At 48.6% G+C, this 23493-nt stretch overlaps 1 protein-coding gene across 16 annotated transcripts in view; it reads right to left on the bottom strand.

Annotated features, from left to right (window-relative positions):
- The window catches only part of SNX29 (sorting nexin 29), a 557079-nt gene that overhangs the window by 181883 nt on the left and 351703 nt on the right, over positions 1–23493 (bottom strand). For all 16 annotated transcript variants that reach the window (XR_014235418.1, XR_014235419.1, XR_014235420.1 and 13 more), the window contains one exon: positions 2001–2056. Coding sequence is in view for 9 of the 16 variants with exons in the window: in XM_082359262.1 (XP_082215388.1) it covers positions 2001–2056 (56 nt within the window). In the remaining 7 variants the exon portion in view is untranslated. The remainder of the gene's footprint in view (positions 1–2000; positions 2057–23493) is intronic.

Raw genomic sequence — 23493 nt, 5'->3', positions numbered from 1 at the left:
CCTCCTGTGCTTAGAACACAGCTTGAGACACTGATGACGGAAGAGTCCATGACTCAACAGCCTCACGCTTCTCTCCTGAAGCAGCATTTCTTCTAAGCTCTGAGCCCAGGTGCTGACCGCCTTCATGGGGCAAAATACACCCTACTGATCACCTCCCCAGGGCTCCAAGTACAAACTGCCATTCTGAGGCACCAAACTGGTTTGGATATCTAATGACACCCCTCCTGGAAAGGTCCCCAAAACTGTGCTAGTGACTAGAGTGTTCCCCTTTCATTTCTGTCGGGAGGGGGAGGGGTGTAGAAGTGTAACTGACACTCTGGTTTTCATTAACCTCCCAGGACTGGTGAGGGCTGGACCACCTCCCAGGGCTCCGGGAGGTCCCCCAGGTCCCCCCGTACATGCTCTCCCTTTCAGAGCACATAGCTCGCTGTATTAGAATTGATTGTCCTTTCTCTCCTAGACTTAGAAGTGTGAGTTAAGGGAATAAAATAATGATCCCGAGTATGGAAGACCAAATAAGTTGGAGGAGTCAAATCTACCAGGGCAGTTGGTATGAAGGGAGGGCCAGGGGAGGCTGGGGATGGAGCTGAGGTCAGCCAGGGCCTTCTCTGCAAGAGAAGAGGGAGAGGGAAATGGCACTTCCCTCTGGCTTTAGTAGAGATGATCAACCTGGGGCGGTGGGGAGGAGGAGAAGAGATGAGGTGGCTGGACCCGGCAGAGGTTGCCTGAGAGCAGGGACCATGGCTGATTCATCCTCTCCACCGACGACCTGGCACGACCCCTCCCCGCAGCAGGCACGTGATAAATTCTTGCTTTATGAATGAGTCCCTTGCGCCTCACGAGTGGCTCGTCTCTGGGATCCCCTCTGCGGCTTTCACTTCTCTCCCCAGCTGGTCCCCCCTTTCCCTGCACCAGGTCACCATCCCATGACCCTCTTCACTATGTACTCCCCTCCACCCCGCCCCCCAAAGGCCCATGCGAAGCAAACTCGCCTTTGAATTTCATCCTTCACCTCTTAACCTCCACGACCCCCCTCACCAATCTAACAGCCACCTCCACCTCTACCGCAGCTGCCAAGCACTGCGGGGCCTCTTGATCCCCTCCGCGCTTTTCATAACCCCACTCTTGTGATCTGCGCCTTATGAATGAGGAAACTCAGGCTCAGAGAGGTTAAGTGGCTCGCCCAAGGTCACACCAGCATGAGTCCTGCAGTTAAGATTTCAACTTGGCTCAGCCTGGCTCTAACAAAATGCTCTTCCGATGCCCCGCCCCCTCTCCTGGGGAAGCTGAACCTTCCTCTACTCGGCACAACTAAATGGGAGAGGAGGGACGTTTTGCTTGCCCTTAACTCAGGACTCACTCCTCTCTTCACCAGCCCCAGGGGATTACTGGTCCAAAAACCAAGGCAACTTGATCAGAAAGAATCAGTCTGAAGACCAACTAAATTCCTTAGGGGTTATCAGCAGAGGCGCCAGACAGAATTAAATCCAATCAAAAATCAGACCAATGTACTGAACTACTGTCATTTCCAATAGCCCAGGAGTTGCAAACTCAAAATTTGAACAGGAGACACCCAGACAACGGAATGAGTGGAGTGGGCCACAGTCAGACAAAAGGGAGCAGTGGGGACTGCAGCAAGCTGACAAGCATGCGCCCTGGATGGAAGAGGCAGCTGCTGCTCAGCTCTAGCTGACGGTGGCCTTGCCGGGATTTCTTCTTTTAAAGAAAATGGAGAAATTTAAATTTTCATGTGATACCTTCCGACTCTTAAATGTCAGCCAAAAAAAATTGTTTTTCAATACCCAAAGAGGGAGATAAAAACACATCTGAAGGCCAGACTCAGGCTGCAGGCAAACAACTCCCCACCTCTACAATAACCAAATCAGCCATGCAGGTTTCAACAGCGGGTGCTGGTTCCCTCTACGGTCTCCTGGGACGCAAGCCAAGTAACAGAGTCTTGTTTCTAAAGGGCCCCTCATGAGCAGATGCTGTGGACTTACATTTCAAAATCCGACAAACTCTGGTCTTCGGATGTTTGACTCAAATCTCCAGGCACCTGCCATAGGGAGAGGGGGAAGGGGAGAGAGAAAATGCATCATGGTTACCATGGTTTGCACAATCACAGGAAATTCTGCTTCTCAATGACCCCTGAGCATTTCCTACTCAGAATGAGGTGAAGAAGCAGTCACTGGAAAACAGTAAGAGATTTTATGGAAGGATGGTTAAAGACGGAGTTACAGTAATAAAAATATGCCACCATGAAAGATCTCAATTACCTTCACAGATAAAAAGCACTGTTAATCCTACTGAGATCATCATGGGTGTGTAAAAGCATGTAATTTTGGAGCTATAGAGGCCTAATTAGGAGCTGAGAGGCAAGGTATCAAATGTGCAAAGGCAAAAATACGCATCATCACCGTGATGACCATCACGTACAGACACACGTGGTGTGTAAACACAAAGGGAAATGTCTGTCCCCCAAATGGCTCTATCCTCTCCCCTCACATGTGTGAGCAATTTAAGGCAGCCGAACATGACCTTCTCTTCTGACTCAGAAAGGCCCCATGAGAACAGGATTGGGTGCAAGAAACTAAAACGCCTGGCGGAATGGCAATTCTCACCCAGAGCAGACAGCGAATGGCCAGCACTTGTAGATGCTCAATAAATCGTGATGTTATCAGACCCTGGGAATGAGCTTCCTTTTGTGATAGGATCGAATTTGAACTGGAGAGAACTTAAGACTGTGGATCAAAACTAAGAAGAACCAAGAGGGATAGAGAAGGGTGCGGGGTGATGAGAGAAAGTTTCATGCTGTGCACCTGTCAGGGCATTCTCCTTATCCTCAATCTTCATCAATCGTGATAAGGATCCGGGGGTGGGTAATGCTCCCTGCCCCCCAGATGAGGGAACTGAGGATCACAGAGGCTGAACTTGTCCAAGGCCACACATGTAGGAAAGGGATACGAATCCAGGTCTGTCCAGGCTTTTCTGCTACAAACCCTTAGCAAACAGAGGAAAAGCCAGCTCAAAGGTGACAGGAGAAGGTGAGACTTGGCAAAGTCTTGCCTGCACAGAGGATAAGAAGACACTAGAAGGTAGTCCTTAGAGAATCAGCAGGCTCCTTTTAGAGGCAGGAGGATGCAGTGGTTATGCAGCCTGGGCTCTGGGACCACACGGCTCAGGATCCAATCCCGAGCTCCTGACTGTGTGGCCACGAGCAAGTCACTTGACTTCTCTGCATCACACTGTCCTTGTCTGTAAAATGGGTATGTATAATACTAATACGCACAGGGTTGTTCTGAGAACAAGAGGAGTTGATACGTGTAGAGCATGTGGAACAGTTCCAGGCAGGTAGAAGGGTCTCCTTGACTGACCTGTGCGCTATAATAATATGACAACTATTGAGAAGTTGTCTGTTATCCTTGACACCAGACACGAATCTGCCCGCCACTGGGGGTGTCTCACCCCATACATGGCAGCCCTGAGGGAGAATGGCCCAAGCTGAGCCCTTTCCAGGTTCCTGGAACTAAGCAATTCAATTGGGCTCCGGGTTGCAGGCTTTAAGGAGCTGCTGTTGAGAGATTCTTTCAAGCCCAACAAGGAGAAACCCGCCTAACCGCTTGAGAGAACATCAGTTTCAAAAGATCAGGAGCTCCCTGGGCTGGGGGTAGGGGTGGCCCTGCTGTTAGAGGGACTGTTATTTTCCTCTGGGTGGCTGGGGTGAGAGTTGGTACAATCTATCAGGGGAAGCCACGGGGCTGTGTGTACTGAGATCCCTAAAGACACCTACATCCTTTGACCCAGAAATCACAGTCCTCTGCTATCCAGAGAAATAAAGACGCCAACCAAAAGGATCTAAAGGTCCAACTACAGAGGAATGATTCAAGAAATTATGACATGTCCATATGAGATGCCTGGTTTAAAAAGACACAAGTTACACACACACTCATGAAGGTACGAGCACAAAAATAATTCTGGAAAAGGATCTAAGAAAATAACAGTGGCTATCGTTGATAACAGATTAGGAGTGGGATTGGGGAGAGAAATGATGCTTATTTTTCATTTGCTATCTTTCTGGAAGATTAAAAAAATTTATCTTTTGAGTGAATTGCTTTAAAAGAATTTAAATGTGCTTTTCAAGAATGAGATAGCATTCCACGTGCAGTTATGAAAACATCTCCAAGATGGACCATCACGTGAAAGCAAAAGCAGGGTACAGACGGTGGGTCTAATACACTACCTTGGGTGCGAAAACAGAGAATGAAGAATATCAAGTTGTATTTGTTTGTTTTTGCATCAAGAAGGTAGAGAAGTGAAGTTCAAGGCACCAATCAAAGGGGCACCAGCCTGTGGGCGCTAGGGGTGGGGGTGGGACCCAGGCAGCAGGGTGGGAGCAAGGGTATTTAGCCAACACTCTTTTGTATCGTTCGAGTTTCAAAATAATCTAATACTAACAATTAAAAATGTGAACTAAAATGCATTATCCCACCAAAAGAGTGCTTTTGATAAATGTCTAATGGCATAGAAAAAAAGCTCCTGGTGTCTGTTTAATAAAAAGCCGCTATGGGGAATTCCCCGGCGGTCCAGTGGTTAGGGCTCGGCGCTTTCACTGCCGAGGGCCTGGGTTCAATCCCTGGTTGGGAAACTAGGATCCTGCAAGCCGCAGGGCACGACCAAAAAAAAAATTTAAGAAGAAAAAAAAAAAAGCTGCTACAGACTGCAAATGCCTAGTGCGAGTCTTAAATATAACTCATAATGACTGTGGATCAATATTAGGATGAAAGAGATCCGAAAGACAGTGGGGTATCAGAGAGAGGGCGGTCAGATGGATCTGTAGCATGGATCTGAACTTTCCTGTACTTTCTACAGTGAAGATGCATTAATCGTGTAAACACTAACAGATACACATTATATTGTGTATATATACATACATAATATACACCTGCATAATTATATACATAATACATTACGCATTACTGCGTAAAGTGAATAAAATAGTCTTTCCAATCCTCCCCCGCAGGATGGGAGAGGCTGTGCCTTCAGGTCTTCTGTTCACGGGGGATGAACGAGGGCTAAGGCTGGCTCTGAAGCGCCCCCTTCCAGACACCAGTCTCCCCTCAGCGCTTCCACATGGAACCCAGTGCCTTCTCTGGCGGGGCTGCAGGGTGGCTCTCCACCTCTCTTCTCTGAGCTTTCCCTCAGCACCTGAGCCTGGGGAAGGTTCTTCGGCACAATGTGAGGATCAGGTAAGCAGATCGGAGGAAGGACCCACAGACTGTGAAGGCACCAGTGGCATCATTACACTGCCTTTAAATGCAGTCTCGTCTCAAACGGGATGTGAACAGAGCCTGGACCCAGGGAACCTCGTTCACAAGAAGCAAGGTTCTGACTGTCTGCCCCACCAGGCTGAGGGGAAGGGTGACCAGAAGCAAAAGATAAGGTGAGGTTTTTAAGGACAGATGTCACTCTACAATGATATGAACAGAGAGCTTCTTGAAAACAATCAATTTTTAAAAGAAAGTATCTTCCTGACAGATAAATTTCCCTTCAGGGATGCTTATTTGTAGGGGGACCCTCTTGGACAATGGATGTTAAGTACCTGGGAGTTGTTAAATCCTCCCAACTCAGGAGTTTTTCTTTTTTTAAAAAATTTTTCCATTTTTAAAAAATTTTTTTCCTTTTTCTAAAATTTTAATTAATTAAGTAATTAATTAAATCTTATTTTTGGCACTTTGGGTCTTTGTTGCTGTGTGCGGGCTTTTCTCTAGTTGTAGCGAGCAGGGGCTACTCTTCATTGTGGTGTGCAGGCTTCTCATTGCGGTGGCTTCTCTTGTTGCAGAGCACGGGCTCTAGGCACACGGGCTTCAGTAGTTGTGGCATGCGGCCTCAGTAGTTGTGGCTCACAGGCTCTAGAGCGCAGGCTCAGTAGTTGTGGCTCACAGGCTTAGCTGCTCCGCGGCATGTGGTATCTTTCTGGACGAGGGCTCAAACCCGTTTCCCTTGCACTGGCAGGCAGATTCTTAACCACTGTACCACCAGGGAAGCCCCCAGGAGTTTTTCTTCTGATTACTGGCATTATTGGCATCAGCAAGCCAGGAGACATTTGTGTGTCTGCCTGAGTTCAGGGAGGCTGGCTGGAAAAGGAGTCCGTGAACTTTCTGACCTCGGTGGAATAGATCTGAAAAATCAGGCCAGGCTCTACAGCAACTGCAGGATGATAATTGATGGCCAAACTTATTAAACATCTTAACATGCTCTCTTTTCATTCTGTCTACCCAGATTGGAGCTAGATAGCATCTGGGGTTTACAGTAAGCATCCAGAAAGCTGATCTGACTTCATATTCTGGCAGTGAAAGACTTGTGGGGTAGAGACTTTGTAAGAAAAATCAACTTTCTATTGATACTGGCCACAAACATTCCTCGTGCCTTCCTGAAGCCCTGGGGAGTCTTGGAGGACACATCTCTGCAGTGGAGGGTTCTTTCGGATTCCCTCCAACATGGAGCACAAGTACGTGTGGTTGTCCTCATTTGCTTCTCCCTGGCCCTGCAGAGAAGGCGGCTCATCATCTGGCCTGCGGTCTGGGGGTTCGGGGGTCAGTATGTGAGTGCAGAGAAAGGCAGAGCCCATGGCTGGAGAAACAGAGCAGCCAGGATTTCTGGGTCTTTCTGTAGCAAACACCCCAGGCGCTGCATACACAAGGATGTGGAGGGACAGGCGAGAACCACAATCAGAATCCTTTTCCATCTCTGGGTACACAAGTCAGCCTCCACCGATCATGAAAGAAGTCACATGGCTCTCTGAAGGCCCTGCTAGAAAGCAACAAAGATGGCGGGCAGAGGGGGGCCAATGTGCATTGAGCATCTACTATGCGCCAATGTATTCGCACATTATTAATCCTCAAATAAATACTGTGAAGGATGTATTATCGCAAGTCATGCTTCCCTCCTTTCTTCCCCCAGCCTCTTTGTACGGCTGGCTCTTTTCACATCTTTTCAGATTCAGCTAAAAGATGACCTCCTATGAGATACCTTCCCTGATCACCGGAAATAAGCAGCTTCCACACTGCCACCCTCTACCATTCCCGGTGCTCAGGCTGCAATTATTCCACACTCTGTATTGGTCCCTCCCTGCGAGCGTGGGGACAGCAGCTTCCACGAAAGGTCGTTCACACAGGCCCTGGCATGTTGTGGGCACTGACTGAGCACTTGTGACTGAGGAAACAAGTGAATGATGAGGGAAGCTCCATTTCCACGGAAGTGTCAATCAAGTTTTAAACTGCTCTGGAGCAAATTCGAAATCATCATGCATGAGAAGGATGAGTTAGTTTGGAGATAAGAGGAACCAAAGGAAGAGAACCATATTCCTTGTCTTCTAATTACAGGGCTCTCGGATTCACTGCTCAAAAGACAAGGCAAAAAGGCAGACAATACAGGACAGCAAATCTTTGTCCCAATCATGAAAAAACACCCATAATTTATGTTTTCCAGTCACTTTCTCACACATCCCTCTTTTCACATAGCCTTTTCTTCAGCAATTAGCTCTCACTTTGCACTGCCAGAAATGACAACTATTTCCCATCCCACCAACACCTTGCTTTCTCTTCTCACTTTTTAAGAAGGAACAACATGTGAAATGCACGGCTCTGTCTCCAGCTTGGTCGCCGGGCCAGAGGACAAACAGGCTCAGGGCTGCTGCTTTGAACACAAAGCAGGCCTGGGCTTTCCTCCCCTCAGGGAGGCTGCTGCCAGGTCTGGACCACTTTCAGGGTTGTGTGTTTATCTGTTAATTTGTTCTTTGTTTTACAAATATACAATTAGAGGCATCAGCTGAGGCCCGAGACTCTCTACTGGGAGTAACGAACTGGCAAATAAGATCTTTAAAGAGTCTTTAATTCAGTCCTCTGAGTAGCCCTGGAAGTTTGCATAAAGGCAGGCTAGCACACTTCTGTGAATTAGTTTTTGATGTGTCTGCTTTTCCCAGAAAGACTCTTGAGGGTCTCGGGAACAGTATTCTCAGAACCCCAGATGGTATCAGGCACATACTGATTGCTCAGAGCATGTTCCCAATGGATGGATAGATGTACAGATGAACAAATAGACAGATGGGGGACGGGATGGTTGGAGGAGGGCAGGGATGAGAAGGGAGGGGGCGTGAGAAAATTATCTGATTTACTAAGAATGGACATCTAGTTTGTTTCCAAGCAATTAAGATGCATGGACAACGTACGTACAAAGGGCTTGCTAAGTGGCAGTTACTCTCATCGTTCAGGGGCAGAGTTCAAGGATGTTGGACAGAACAGACAGGCGTTTGGGACCCAGCAGTCCCCACGCACGCATGAAGGGCCAGCTGCTCCAACACAGACGCACACACTGTTACTCATTTAGTCTGCAAATCCGTACTAGGTTCCTCTTACGGGCCAGACACTCTGGGTACCAGAGAGGCAGCAGGGAGCAGGGGAGATGAAGGCCTGGGGCCCATGGAGCACACAATCCATCCAGGGAGACAGTCTTGAAATAACTGATAGCACAATTACAGTGTGAAAAGTCCATGGAGAAGAATCAAGATAACTAAGGTGTCTGGGAAGGCGATTCGGGAAAGAGGTTTGGAGGGACCGGAGCTGGAGCTGAGGCCTGCGGGAGGACGGCATGGCTCTGGTCTTTGCTCAGGTAGAGGGAAGCCTCCAAAAGGATTTAAGCAACGGAGAGACTGCGCAAGTCCCCGTTTGAAAAGTCACTCTGGGCAGCAGGCAAGAGGGAACAGCCAGGAGGCTGCTGAGCGAACACGCACACCCATACACACACACACACTCCTACGCACAAACACACATCCACATGCACGCGCACACACACAGCCATATGCACACACCTATATGCACACATCCATACGCACACACACCCATACCCATACGTGCGCACACACCCATACGCATACCCATACGCACACACACCCGTATGCACATACCCATCCATACGCATACACCCATATGCACACACCCATACACGCACACACACCCATATGCACACACCCATACACGCACACACACCCATACACACACACCCATATGCACACACACCAATATACACACACACATGCACACACACACACTCATACGGACAAACACACATCCACATGCACGCGCACACACACAGCCATATGCACACACACCCCCATACACACACACCTATATGCACACACCCATACGCACACACACCCACACCCATACGTGCGCACACACCCATACGCATACCCATACGCACACACACCCGTATGCACATACCCATCCATACGCATACACCCATATGCACACACACCCGTATGCACATACCCATCCATACGCATACACCCATATGCACACACCCATACACGCACACACACCCATATGCACACACCCATACACGCACACACACCCATACACACACACCCATATGCACACACACCAATATACACACACACATGCACACACACACACACTCATACGGACAAACACACATCCACATGCACGCTCACACACACAGCCATATGCACACACACCCCCATACACACACACCTATATGCACACACCCATACGCACACACACCCACACCCATACGTGCGCACACACCCATACGCATACCCATACGCACACACACCCGTATGCACATACCCATCCATACGCATACACCCATATGCACACACCCATACATGCACACACACCCATACACACACACCCATATGCACACACACCCATACACACACACCCATATGCAAACCCACACCAATGTACACACACACATGCACACACACCCATACACGCACACACCCCATACACACACACACACCCATATGCACACACACACATGCAGATGCCATCTCAACTTGGCACACCAGATAATTTGCCAACGTCTGCCCATTGCCTTTTCAGCAACAGATTTTTTTAAGCCTCACCTGTAAAGAAAGTACAAATCCACAAGGGTCTCCAGTTTCTCTAGGCTTAATTACTAATTAAGTAATCACTAATAGAAAGTATTAGTAATTACTAATAGAAAGCTATTCTTCAGTCATTAATTCTCAGCCAATCTCTAGCGAAAGACTTAGGCTTCTTAAGAAGGAGCTGAGAGCATTTGACTCATCTAAACCCTCTCCTGCTACACATGAGGACACCCAGGGCTGAGGAGTGGCTGGGTCCCCCCACTGCAGGTTTCTATGGCCCCGCACCACAGTGGGGGTCATGCCTGCTCCTGACAGATCTCCAAAGTTTCTAGTAGGTGCTGCAAGGGCTTAGTGGCCAGAGCCTTCCCTCCCCCAATGCCCTTCTTCAGCAAGAGGAGCTTCTAGGGACTTCCCCGGCTGCCCAGTGGTTCAGACTCTGCGCTTCCACTGCAGGGGGCGCAGGTTCGATCCCTGGTCGGGGAACTAAGATCCTGCATGCCATGCAGCCAAAAAAAAAAAGAGCAGCTTCTATTATACTTTGACCCATTTCTCATATCGAGTTTCCAAGGCAGAGCTCCTTTTAAAGAAAAGGGTACACAAGCATGATTTACTTAAGAAGAAAGAAGTTTAGAAAACACTCAACAAACTGCCTCATTTCACCTTCAACTCCCATTGAACAGCCAGAGAAATGGAGGCACAGAGCAACCAGAAGATGCCAAGGAGAAGCAGAGTTGTGCAAACTCTAGAATCCAAAACTGCTCTCACCAGGATTGCAGTGTAAGCGGAGAGTGAATGTAGGATTTCCTTAAATACACAGCAAACACAACTGAAACTGTCACTTAGAAATTAGCCAGGGACCACCGAGCAGCATTTAACAGCATTAAGATGTATCAAGGAGGTTTAAGTGGCAGGTCTGCGGAGCTCATTACTGCAGACAGGAGCAGATCTGAGTCTATCTGGGTTGATGCGCTGGAGACACTAGGCCGGAAGGACAACAGAAGGCCCCCCTCCAGGCCTGTTACCCCAAATGCTGTCTTCCTGCAAACAGAACAGCCCTCATGAGCTCGCACAGGCAGGCGTGCTGCTGCGGGAAACCCTCCAGGGCGGGGGGCTCATTCATTTTTATATTCCTGGTCCCCAAATCCAGTACCTCCCCAGAATCAAAATCAACAGTTGGCAAACTATGGCCCACAGGCCAAATCCAGCCTGCGTTTGTAAATAAATTTTCACTGGAACACAGTGACGCTGGTATGACATGTGTGTATCACCTATGGCTGCTGTCACACTCTATCCCCAAAGTTCAGTCCATGTGACAGAGACAGTACAACCCACAGCACCTAAAATATTTACTCTCTGGCCATTTACAGAAAAAGTTTGCCAACTTCTGCTGTCGTTGATGGTTGAACAGATGTAGAAAAATCATCAGTAATTTCAAGGAAACACTTCCTTCTTCTCGGGGGGGAGGAACAAATGTTTGAGCTTCACAGCTTCGTGAAACGACTTTCAGTACTTGAGCGTAAAGAGAGGCCCCAGATCTGGATGGAGGGGGAGGGATACGAAATGACATTTAAGGATCCAGGCCCTTATTTACATTCATTTACATCATCCTCACAGCAACCTTTTAATGTGAGGATTTCGTGTCCCATGTTCTACAAGAGGCTCAGAGAGGCTCTGCGATGTGCCCATGGACACAGCAAGAATTCAAACCCAAATTTGGCTGAAATCCGAGCTGTGCTCTTTTTACTACACATGCCGCCTCCCCCCAAAGAAACAAGGGTGCAAAACGAGAATCCAGGCTAATTCCTGAGGGAAGGAATCTGTTCCTTGTAACGGGAAATGAAGACACTCGGGCAGTCAGAGCATGTATACACCTGCGCTCCCTGCGGCTACTGACACGTCTGGACTGTATTTCTGCCATTACAAGTGTGATGATTACATCAGCAGATAAGCAGGCACTGCTGACTTGCAGATAAAAGCAAAATGACTCTGGAATGCTTCCTCCCAGGGTTCTTTCTGTGGATTTAATTTCTACCCCTTCCAAATAAGAGAGCCACACCCTAGGTTTCACCTTCAGGTGCGTGAGGTGGGTTGGAGGGGTGAGTTTCTCAGGAAGTTCTTTAGTGATTCCCTTTGGCTGCCCAGGTCCTCGGGAAACATGCAGGAAGGGGCTGGTGTCTAAAGGTCAGGGAGACCTGGGCTTTGCCAGTTACTAACCGTGAAACGTATGCCCCAGTTTCCTCTTCTGTAAAGCGGGGCCAGCACTCACCCACCCCAACCTCTGCAGCGTCCTGTTTATAAGCTGCCCAGCACGCTGCCTGTGCCGTTACAGTACATCGTCCTCAGCTGCCATTTCTTACCTTCCCTGTCACCTCCCTGCGGGAAGAGGACAAAACAAGAAGGGGAACTCGGGCCAGCTCCAGACTTTAGCGACCTTGCCTTCAGCTCGGGTGTTGTTTTTTAATCAGAACCCATTTCCCACTACTGAGAATTCACCATGTCTCCTGATCTGTCTCTGGGGCAGCACAGGGCCGCCCACCAGCTGCTCCGAGCAGAGCAGCACCGGCCCCACCAGCAAGAACGGGCACTCGGGCAGGCTGCCCGCGTTCTCCTCAGCCCAGCATTTCTAGCCCCATCCAGCTGTGCCACAAGGAGCAAAGAGAACTGATGTAGTCCAGTGCCCCTCCCAGCCGGTGCTAAGGCACCGAAAACTGAACGGCCAACTTGGTTTCTACACATCAGCAACAGAAACCTAGACGCTACTCTCTTTTATTGGATCTGTCCGCTCTGCTGGAACAGAAAGCTTCCCATTTTATTTCTTACCCTTCAACTCCCCTCTTATTAAGACTGAGCTTGTATTTCCACATGTCTGTGAATATGGCCCAGGCTGAAAACGCACCTGGGGGTTTTCCCTTCCCTGTACTTTCAAGATTTCGATTTTCTGGGTAAGCAAACCACTTTTATTGATTGACGTTTGGCCAAGAGGCCCAGCGTTAGCGGCAGCGCCCTGGCTGCTCCGCAGGGCATCACCCTGGCGGCCGCGGGTTGGGGGACGCGGTGGAGAGCACAGCAGCAAGGGCGCAGGGCACGGACGCCAGAGCCCAGCGCCTGGGGGCCCTCTTTCCAGTGCTGTGAGCCTGGCAAGTGGCCCGACCTCTCTGTGCCTCTGTTTCCTTCTCTGCAGAATAAATACAGCAATTCCACCTCCCTCGCAGGGTTGTCCTGACAAAGAAGTGAGACAGTTGATGTCAAGTGCAGGGAAGAGAGCCCGGGAGCCGGGGCTCCAAGTGCAGCCATGGCTGCATCACCCAGAGCAGCCCAGCACACGAAGGCCCAGCGGGAGTCCTCCTAAGGCCAAGTACACTGGGCTGGGCGTGGAGGCGGATCTTACGCTTCTGGAAGGTCTGAGCGCCTCTCACTCACCACACCCACCGTGGCTCAGGTCAGTCCTGGAGGACACGGTCCATCTGGCTGCCTCACTTCCCAGCACAATGGATACCATCTGTGTCCTCTACATGAGAAAACCCAGAAAGGTGACTTTGAAAAGTCACCCAGAGGCATCTCATCCTGTCTTTTTTGTCCATCTAGACCTATTAGCACCATTTGTCAACACGGCAGTCAGCCAAAGCACATGGCTTTTCCTTTGTTTGCATGTTTGCTCCTGAGGCTTGGGGCAGCTGGAGACCATGCTGGGAGGGGGCCACTGGGCACAGCTCCCAGGCACGTCACTCAGCAGGGAGAGGGGCTGCTGGGGCCAAGCTGGGTGAGAGCCCAGGGCTCTGCCCTCCTCCCACCCACCCCAGCCCCTGTGTCCTCTTCTCAGAGGTCTGGAGCCCCATGGGACACAGCTTGAAACCCACCACCCTGGAGAAAACCTCCAGTTCCCCAAGTAGGACAGTCCCCAGGCACAGCCTCCAGGAGCTCTGGATACACTCCTGCCACCGGCCATGTCCACTCCAGGTTCCTTCCTCACCCAGTTCCCCAGACTTGTGCCTTTCAAGGTTGGCATCTTTCAAATCCTACAAGGCTGAGGTGCCTCCACTCAGCAAAGCCTTTAGAACCTGATGTTCCTCTTTTACAAAGAGAGCTGAAGGCTGCCCCGTGGTGTCCCCACGGCACTTTGTGCGTGTGGCTGTTACGGCCCCTCTCACGTGCATGGAGATCACTGGTTTACTCCCTACTTCCCTAGACACCTGCAAGCTGACCGGGCACCAGGCTGTGCTTTCACCCACCTCGGACACCCAGGACTTATCATGGGGCCTGGCAGCAGGGTAATAATCCGTGATGACATCTATCTTTCTATCCTAACAGAAAGGTCTGGAAGGATAAGCACCAAACTCACCAGGACGGTGGCCTCTGGGGAGGGGAATGGACCTGAGGGTGACTGACAAAGAGATTTTAACATAATGTCTGAATATTTACATTCAGAATGTATTCATGTAATACATGTGCCTTCCAAAACATTTTTTAAAAATAATAGCAGCTGTAATGACTTGAATGGTGGCCCCTCAAGTGGTATGTCCATATCTTAAGGCCCAGAACCGGTAAATGTGACTTTATTTGGAAAAACAATTTTGCAGACGTAACTAGGTTAAAGATCTCGAGATGAGATCATCCTGGATTATCCGGGTGGGCCCTAAAACCCAATGACAAGTGTCCTTAGAAGAGACACACAGAGAGAAGCAGGAGAAGGCCATGTGAAGACAGAGGCGGAGATTGGAATGATGTGGCCACAAGCCAAGGAATGCTCAGGCCCGCTAGAAGCTAGAAGAGGCAGGAAGGCTCTTCCCCTGTAATCTCCAGATCATACCTGGCCCTGCCGGTGTCCACACTTTGATTTCAGACTTCTGGCTTCCACAACCGTGAGAGAATAAATGTGTGTTGTTTTAAGCCACCAAGCTTGTGGTGACTTGTTACATTTATTGATCCCGTGCTCGGTGCCAGGCCCTGGGTTATACATTTTAAATGCGTCATTACCCTGAGGGGTTGATACTATTATCATGCTCATTTTATAGATGAGGAAACAGACACTCAGAGAGTTGACTTAACCTGCTCAAGGGCACAGGGCTGTAAGTGCCAGAGCCAGGAGTGGACTCAGGTGTGGGGTGGAGAGTCCACAATGGGCTGTAACATGCAGTGAAAGAACACGGCTTTGGGATTTGACAGGTCTGGGCTTGCACGCTTACTGTGCCATCCCAACCAAGGCCCCTGACCTCTCCAAGCCTCACTCTCCTCAGGTATAAAGCAGGCAAGTAATACTTCCCTGCTAGGCTTATTATGGATTAAGTGAAATAATGCAGATAGAGTCTGGTGTACTGTATCCCAGGGCTGGGTACAGAGAAGGCACTCAGCAAGCATCTCCTGAAGTCATGAATAAGGTCGGGTCAGGGTGCTACACACAGGCAGGGAAGGTCATGTCAGAGGCCGGGGGTAGGAAATGGCTGGAAGACATGATCTTCCGTGAGGAACATGCTGACTACAGGTGCAAACTATTTCCTACATTCACTCACCCAACCCAATCCACTGTGCTATCGGCTCTCGGAAACACCAGATGGGTGGGAGGATGGTTGGGTCAATCGATTCCACAGAACAGCTCGGGCAGCTGGTCAGCCTTAGGGGTTCCGCTGTGCGACAGTAAAAGGTGATGGCCTTGATGGCAGAAAGGGAGAAAGAATTCTTAAAGCTGAGGTCTTGTCCTCGAGCACTAAAAAGGCCCACTCCTGAACCAGCACCCAGACAAGCTGCCGTGTGATGTTCAGCGATGAACACCAGCAGTAACTCCAAAAGAGCACCTTCCAGAAATACTCACACGTCAAAGTTAACAGCCCTGCCGCACACACACACCAGTGCCTCCCAAAACCAGCCTAAGTAATGGCCTCAGCATGGCTGGGCAGCCGCCACTTGCTGCCACTGCTGACTTAGGAAGCCCATCACCAACACCCTCAGTTAGAGCCCCAGACCTCTCCCCGCAGAGATCAGACACGACAACCAGTCCTGCCAGGGAGAAATCTGTCTAATTTTCAATCTGTCTTTTATCAACAAGCAATAAATAATGAAGTTCTGCCCATTAAAGATGCCAGGGACAGTGCAATTTAACATCTGTTTTATAATTACATCTCCCAAAGTGCGATGTGTCCCCAGTCCCCTTCGAAATTGATGACTTCCCAAGAAGATGCTTTTGGAACCGAGTCAAAGCAGCAAGAATACAGTCCTAGACCCACAGCCTGGTCCCTGCTGTGTTTCTAACATGCTGAGTGGCAGCAGGCAAGCCATTTCCCTGCTCTGAGCTTCCATTTCCTCCCCAAGGAAAGGAAAAGGCAGGATAAAGCGGTGGACTGTGGCTGTTTGCTGCCCAGCACCCACTCCCCTCCCGGGAAGCCACCCCACCAAGAGATCTGTGTGGAACAAACCCTACCCAGCCTTGATCCAAGGGTGAGCACCAAATAACACAGATCAGTCAGCATATCCTGTCCTTGTGGCCACATGACTGGTTCAAGCTGGTTCAATCAGAGTGAAGCCTGGGGATTTTGCTGGCTACGGTGGACAGTCTCGTTCTTTCTCTTGATGATTACTGAGAAGATGGGACCACGGCTCATCCAGCTCTGAACTTTTCAGTTGCCTAATGTAACAAATTCCTTGCTCTGCTGATGCCACTGTGGCTTGGGTCCTCTGTTTCTGCCACTGAAAGCATCCTAACTGATACAGAAACGATGATCCCTTCCAGGTGTGGCATTTATTTTATTTTATTCCATATGTTTTCCTAGGAAGGTCAAGCCCTCAAAAGAAAAACCCAAAGGAAAGCCTTCAATCCTTGCTGCCAAGGAGAGACTGGAGCTACTTCAGGACACAGACCATGTCGATCTTGTCTTTGATCTCTGGTTCAAAGCATAGTACGTGGAACTCGGGAAACTGAGAAACTCCACATACATGGACTGAATGGATACATCAATCAGACGGAGGTCTGCAAACTGTGGGCCCCTAGACAAGCTTTACTTCTCTAATGAGCATCGCCATCAGAGCCACCGTAACTACCACCAGTATCACGGTTCAGTGAGTGCTACCCAGGCACCAGGCACCAAAAGCTCTGCAGAGATTATCTGACTGAGGTCCCATCACCACCCTAGGAGGCAAGTAAGCGGCCACCTCTGGAAGTCACCAGGGCCAGCCACAAATAACTCTGCTCTTTCTAGGTGCCTGGTAGGACTGCGTGTCCTCACTCACCTGCAATGACCTGCGTCCAGGGGACTTGCTTTGACAATGAAATAAGAGAAAAGTGATGTGTCTCATACCCAGGTGGAAGAGAGAGTGTGTGCTCGGCCAGGCTGTTTCGTCCCCCTACCACAGCCTGGGTCTGGGTGTGAGAATGATGACAGCATGCAGCGGAGGGCCAGCAAGCCGGTGAAGGACATGCAACACGGATGAGACAGAAACCATTGTTTTCTATAGTGGCATTTTGGAGTTCTTTGTTACTGCAGCATAACCCAGCCCACCCTGACCAATCTACCACACCCCATTTTACAGATGGGAAAACTGAGGCTCAAAGAGGTGAAGGGCCTTGTGCCAAACCATGCTGTTACTGAAGCAGAGAGGCACGTGTAGGCCTGGAGAACACAGACCTGGCCATTGTCGCTCAAGTTCTGAGGAGTTGTGACCCACCCCGCCCCGCAACCAGGTGACTCAGGGCTTTCACTGCCAGCCTTGCCCACACACTCTTGGTTGGAAACCCCGGGCACTAGGAAGACGGAGGTGTTGGTCCCTCTGTACCTCAGAAACCAAGAGTCCACCCTGAAACAGCAAAACTAACAAATACCAAGTTCCCCGAACCCCAAGACATGTGAAAGCAGAGACATGTAAGAATATATACAATTCAGTATAATAATACAAAAAGAATGGAGGAGAGCGATGAAAGAAATAAAACAGAACTACTACGGAAGACCAGACCAGAGAACGTCAGTATGCAGAAAGTCCTGCCACAGAATTTCCAGATCATAAATTTCTATACAATCATTTCCCTATAATCAAAAAGCAGCAGTAATTTTGACTCAAATGCCTCTTGACCAAAGAGTGAAACAAAACTAGTTACAAGATTCACTGTGTCCACAAACAAACAAACAAACAAACAAACAAAAAACAAACAGTGAATGCTGAGAGGAAGCACAGCTTCTCCTGGCGTTAGGACCTGCAAGAACGCTCTCCCACGGGTGCCCCTCAAGGTGACAGGGATGTGGATTAGTGGGTGTCTTCAGCGTAGTCCCATGCTAGGCAGCCTCCTAACATATGTCCCGGTGGCCCCCGTCCTGGCATTCGTGCCCTGTGTCATCCCTTTCCCTGAGGGTGGGTGGGCCCTACTGACTCACTTCTAACCAACAGACGAAGGCAGAAGTGATGGGAAACCAGTTCTGAGGTTAGGTTATAAAAGACCGCGACTTCCATCTTGCTGGTCTCTCTCATGTTTTCCTGGCTCGCTCACTTCGATGAAGCAAGTGGCTATGACGAACCAGGGTGGTGAGAAACGGCCTCCAGCCAACAGCCCGGGAGGAACTAAGGCCCTCAGTCTAAGAGCCCCTGAGAAACTGAGTCCTGCCAACAAGCACACGGGTGAGTATGGAAACAGACCCTTCCCCCATCAGGCCTGAGATGTCTGTGGCCCCGACCCAGAGAAAGAACCATCTAAACCACATGGATTCCTGAAACCATAAGATCGTAAATGTTGCTATTTCAAAATGTTGTTTCTGCCTCTACGTTTTGGGACAATTTGTTATGCAGAAATAGACAACTAGCAGAGTCCCTAAACAAGTATAATGATGAGTTTTGTTCACTGTTTCTGTGTTACCCCTTCATGAATCGCTGGCATACTGCCCAATCCGTCCCAGTGATGCTAGGGGAACCAAAATAAGGGGACTTAAAACTTTGATCCTGTGATAAAACAAAGAGGAGTACTTCCCACACATCAGCCAATCACAAGGCACGGTCGTGATATTTGCCACATTCGCGTACTACCTGCACTATTGTTTATTAATGCTATTTTTTAAATCAACTCACCTTTTTTAGTTATAAAACTTACTCAAAAGGAAATCACTCTTGGGCTTCCCTGGTGGCGCAGTGGTTGAGAATCTGCCTGCCAATGCAGGGGACACGGGTTCGAGCCCTGGTCTGGGAAGATCCCACATACCGCGGAGCAGCTGGGCCCGTGAGCCACAATTACTGAGCTTGCGCGTCTGGAGCCTGTGCTCCGCAACAAGAGAGGCCGCGATAGTGAGAGGTCCGTGCACCACGATGAAGAGTGGCCCCCGCTTGGCACAACCAGAGAAAGCCCTCGCACAGAAACGAAGACCCAACACAACCATAAGTAAATAAATAAATAAAATTAAAAAAAAAAAAAGGAAATCACCCTAGCAAATAGAAAACCAACTACACCTGCTATATAGAGAAGGCAAACTGAATCCAATGAAACCAAAACTCTATTAAATTCTAGGTGTCAGTGGTTCTCAACACCATCTGCGTTAGAATCACCCGAGGCAATGAGGGGGGGCCCCGACCCCACTGCAGAGCTTCTCCTTCTGCGGAGCTGGGGTCTAGATACCCCAGAATAGATACTCGTAGCTTACGGGCTCTGGCGAGGGCCTGGATGCCATCAGCTCAGCTCAGCTCACGTGAGTGTCTCCTCCACCACACTGCTGACTAGGAGGGCCCAGGGAACAGTCCGTTCTCTGCATCACTGGTGCCCAGGTCAGCCCCCGACACATGGAGCATGCTACTGCATTATTTATGCAGTGAATAGATAAACGTGGTATCATCCTGGATCCTGGGGATGGGCAAGATCGGACGGCTGTCCAGGGGGAGAAGTGATATTCCAGATGGGGGCCCGGGGCAGAGGGGGCAAGCCTCCTCCAGCCAGCCCTCGCTGTTCCATCAACAGTTTCCCCGGTTAGGACAACACAAATTCTCTCTGTGACTGATGGATAATTTCATACTCAAATTGGTAACGCTTAAACTGAGACATCACGGAAATCGGGGTGGGAGACATATGATAGTTCCCTGAACATGACAGCAAATAAAAAATGAAAACAGCAATGTTGATCATCTGGTGACATATAAATCCATGGTCCCTTGTCGGTGTAGGGAACTGGCATAGAATGTTTCGCTTCAGTCAAATTCATCAAGTATTTTCTTTCTTTTTTTTTTTTAAATAATTTTATTTATTTATTTTTGGCTGTGTTGGGTCTTCATTGCTGCACACGGGCTTTCTCTTGTTGCGGCGAGCGGGGGCTACTCTTTGTTGCGGTGCGCGGGCACCTCATTGTGGTGGCTTCTCTTGTTGTGGAGCACGGGCTCTAGACGTGTGGGCTTCAGTAGCTGTGGCACGTGGGCTCAGTAGTTGTGGCTCACAGGCTCTAGAGTGCAGGCTCAGTAGTTGTGGCACACGGGCTTAGTTGCTCCACGGCATGTGGGATCTTCCCAGACCAGGGCTCGAACCCGTGTCCCCTGCACTGGCAGGCGGATTCTTAACCACTGAGCCACCAGGGAAGCCCTATCAAGTATTTTCTGAGCATCCATAGTCAGGGTGCTATGGTGGGAAGTGAGAACTAATATTCATTCATTTATGCCACAAATATTTAATACTCTTTACCAGGTACTGGGGACACAGTCAAATATACAACAGACAAAGGGAGACAGCAAATCAACAGCTCTATGCCAAGCAGTGATAAATGCCATGAAGAAAAATAAAGCAGGGGGTGGAGGTGCTACTTTATTCAAGGTTATGATAAGCTGATATTTGGCCCCGACTTTGGATGATTTAGACGTATTATCTCATTTAATTCAAACCTCATACAACTCCCTCTTGTGGGCATCACCCCATTTAGGGATGCGGACATGAAGACTCAAAAAGTAAGACCTACCAGCTCCACACTTACTAGTCCTAAGGACTTGGGGACATTATCTATCTTACTTGTGCCTTAGTTTCCTTATCTCTAAAATGGAATCAGTAATATCTACTTCATGGGCTTGCTACTACATGTAAAACACTTGGGGAAAGATTTGGTATATAAAAAGTGCTTAATAAATGTTACCCATTGAAGGTAAGAGTGTAAATGTCACTCCCACATTTAAGGACTTCATTATCTGATGGAGAAGCCAAAACATACACCCATGAAACTAGTGGATGATAATATCCATGAACGCACCACACTGATTTACACCACCAGTCCCCCCGCCTGATAGGCCCATCTTCCCGACCAAGTTCTACTCATCCTTCAAAACCCAAGTCAAACCTCTCCTCTCTGAAGCCTTCCAGGACAACCCCAGCAGTTAATTAACCCAACACTGTGCCACCATTACACCTGATTCTACATAATTCTCTTATTTGTTTGTTACTTCAGTCATTCAACAAATACGTATCAAGAGCCTGCCCTCTGCCAGACCCTCCTCATACTCCACTGCAATTACGTGGTAACATGTCTCTGTGTGTCCTCCACTGGACAACAAACTTCTGTCCAGTGGCAGAAAAAAATCAACTGGGTATAAGTCAACAGAACAAATTCATTAATAAGTAAACAAAGGACAACATAAGAAAAGTAGACAAAATGGGTGGTTCAGAGGGGGAAAAGGATTACAGGAATTCATAAGAAGTTAAAAATAGAAACAACTCAGTACTGACCAGGCCACTGAGGGCTTTAGAATGAGCTGGATTTTGAAGGGTGGGGAAGATCTGGAAGGGTGGGAAGAAAGGAGAAAGCAACACATACCCAAACTCTTAGAGTAAGGATCTCTGGGAGAGGGACACTTGTATTTTATACTCTCTTCAGTTGTATAGTACTTAATTTCTTTCAAAAATAGATTCTTATATTATTTGTGTAATAAAAAAAAATTTAAAGCATGTTTTCTGAAAGACAAAAGGCAGAGAAGCAAGGCAATGCAAGTAGAAGGGCACAAGCAAAGGTGAGGGGCAGGATTCCATGGCCCAAGAGCGAGAGGCGAGGACAAGGCCAGACTCAGGTCCTGCTGCAGCATCTGCCAGATTCTTTCTAAAACAAGGCTAATACTATATATAAAATAGATAAGCAACAAGGACCTACTACATAGCACAGGGAACTATACTCAATACCTTGTAATAACCTACAATGGAAAAGAATCTGAAAAAGAATATATACAACTGAATCACACTGCTGTACACCTGAAACTAACACAATACTGTAAATCAACTCTACTTCAATAGAAAAAAAAAAGGCCAAAAAAAGATCTGCATGTACGGAGGCACCGGGAGCCACAGCTGGCTGTGAGTCTCGCTGTAACAGGGGAAGGAGGTGATTCTCATTGGAGGCACATGCTCTCATGCTGGCAAAGGCCATGACACCCTGGGACAGAAAAAAAAAAGAACAAATCTGAGTGGACACAAGGTTTTTCTGACTTTATCAAAAGCCTTGTCAAAGTCAGATCTCAAACACCTGGTTGGCAACACCCATCACATCTCAAAACACGGCCACCCACTTCGGTGTGGATAAGGCCCAGAGGTTTTGTGTATCTGGGAGAACACAACTTGAACCCTGGTCAGCAAAATCCTTTTCCTCAGAAACAAGAGCAGCAGCTCTGCAGATCCAATGGGCAGGAAGGCTCAGGGACCCCACAGGCAATTCCAAGATGGTACCCATCCCTCAGGAAGAGGTCATTTTCAAAAGAACAGGCAGCCAATGGTTTGGCTTGGTTTCCCAGAAAAGAAGACAACAACAGATCTAGGCACAATCGGCTCTGGATCCCACAAACCAGCTGACCAGGGAATCAACCTCCATGACACACACAGTAAAAACAGCATTTATTTCCGCTGGAAGATTACATAAATCCACTTCAAGGAGATTGGGAACGCTTCCAGAACAAACTGTAAGATCCCTCTGATGCCCAGGTGCCACTCTCCACTTTGGCAGCCCCAAGTTAATGATGGACCAGGAGCGAAAGAAGAAGAGATGGGCCGTTGTTTTTTTTTTTAATATTATTAAAAATAGGAAGAAATCTTTAAAACAAAAGTGTGAGTCACATGCAGTTGGTGGGGGAGGAGGACTAATCAGACGGGAACTCTGTTATTGTGGAGAAAGACATTTATTAAGAAAAAAGCACATATAATATATTTAGAGGGTTTATACAAGTATAATCACGTGGTTATTACGTATCCTTGGAAATACAGTGTGTGTTAATTTAGCAGAAATGGAATCAATTAAATTAGGATTTAGATGGACATGTCTTAGTCAGTAGGACTGACAAGGCACAGTGGAAACAGGATGGAAGAGGCTGGAGAGTCTACATTTTGAGGATGACAAAAATGACATGCGTCAAGGACAGCACCACAGTCTGACAGCATGGGACAGAGGTCCAAGCCCAGGCCACATGGCTGCTTGAGCCTCAAGAACAGCTTTTCCAGGCTAACAACATAAGATTGAGACACCTACACGCCAATAAAATACACAGAGGTTAGGAGCCAAGCAACCCAAAGTCTTGAGGTTGAACCCGCAGGAGCGGTGAGGGTAGTCTGGGAGCAGCTTCCACAGAGGCAAAGAGTGAGATCAGGGCTACCATATTAAATACAGAAGAGCAGG

This window comes from Balaenoptera borealis (genome assembly GCF_965194805.1).
Source record: "Balaenoptera borealis genome assembly, chromosome: 16".
Lineage (NCBI taxonomy): Eukaryota > Metazoa > Chordata > Mammalia > Artiodactyla > Balaenopteridae > Balaenoptera > Balaenoptera borealis.
This window is presented reverse-complemented; position numbering and strand designations above follow the sequence as displayed.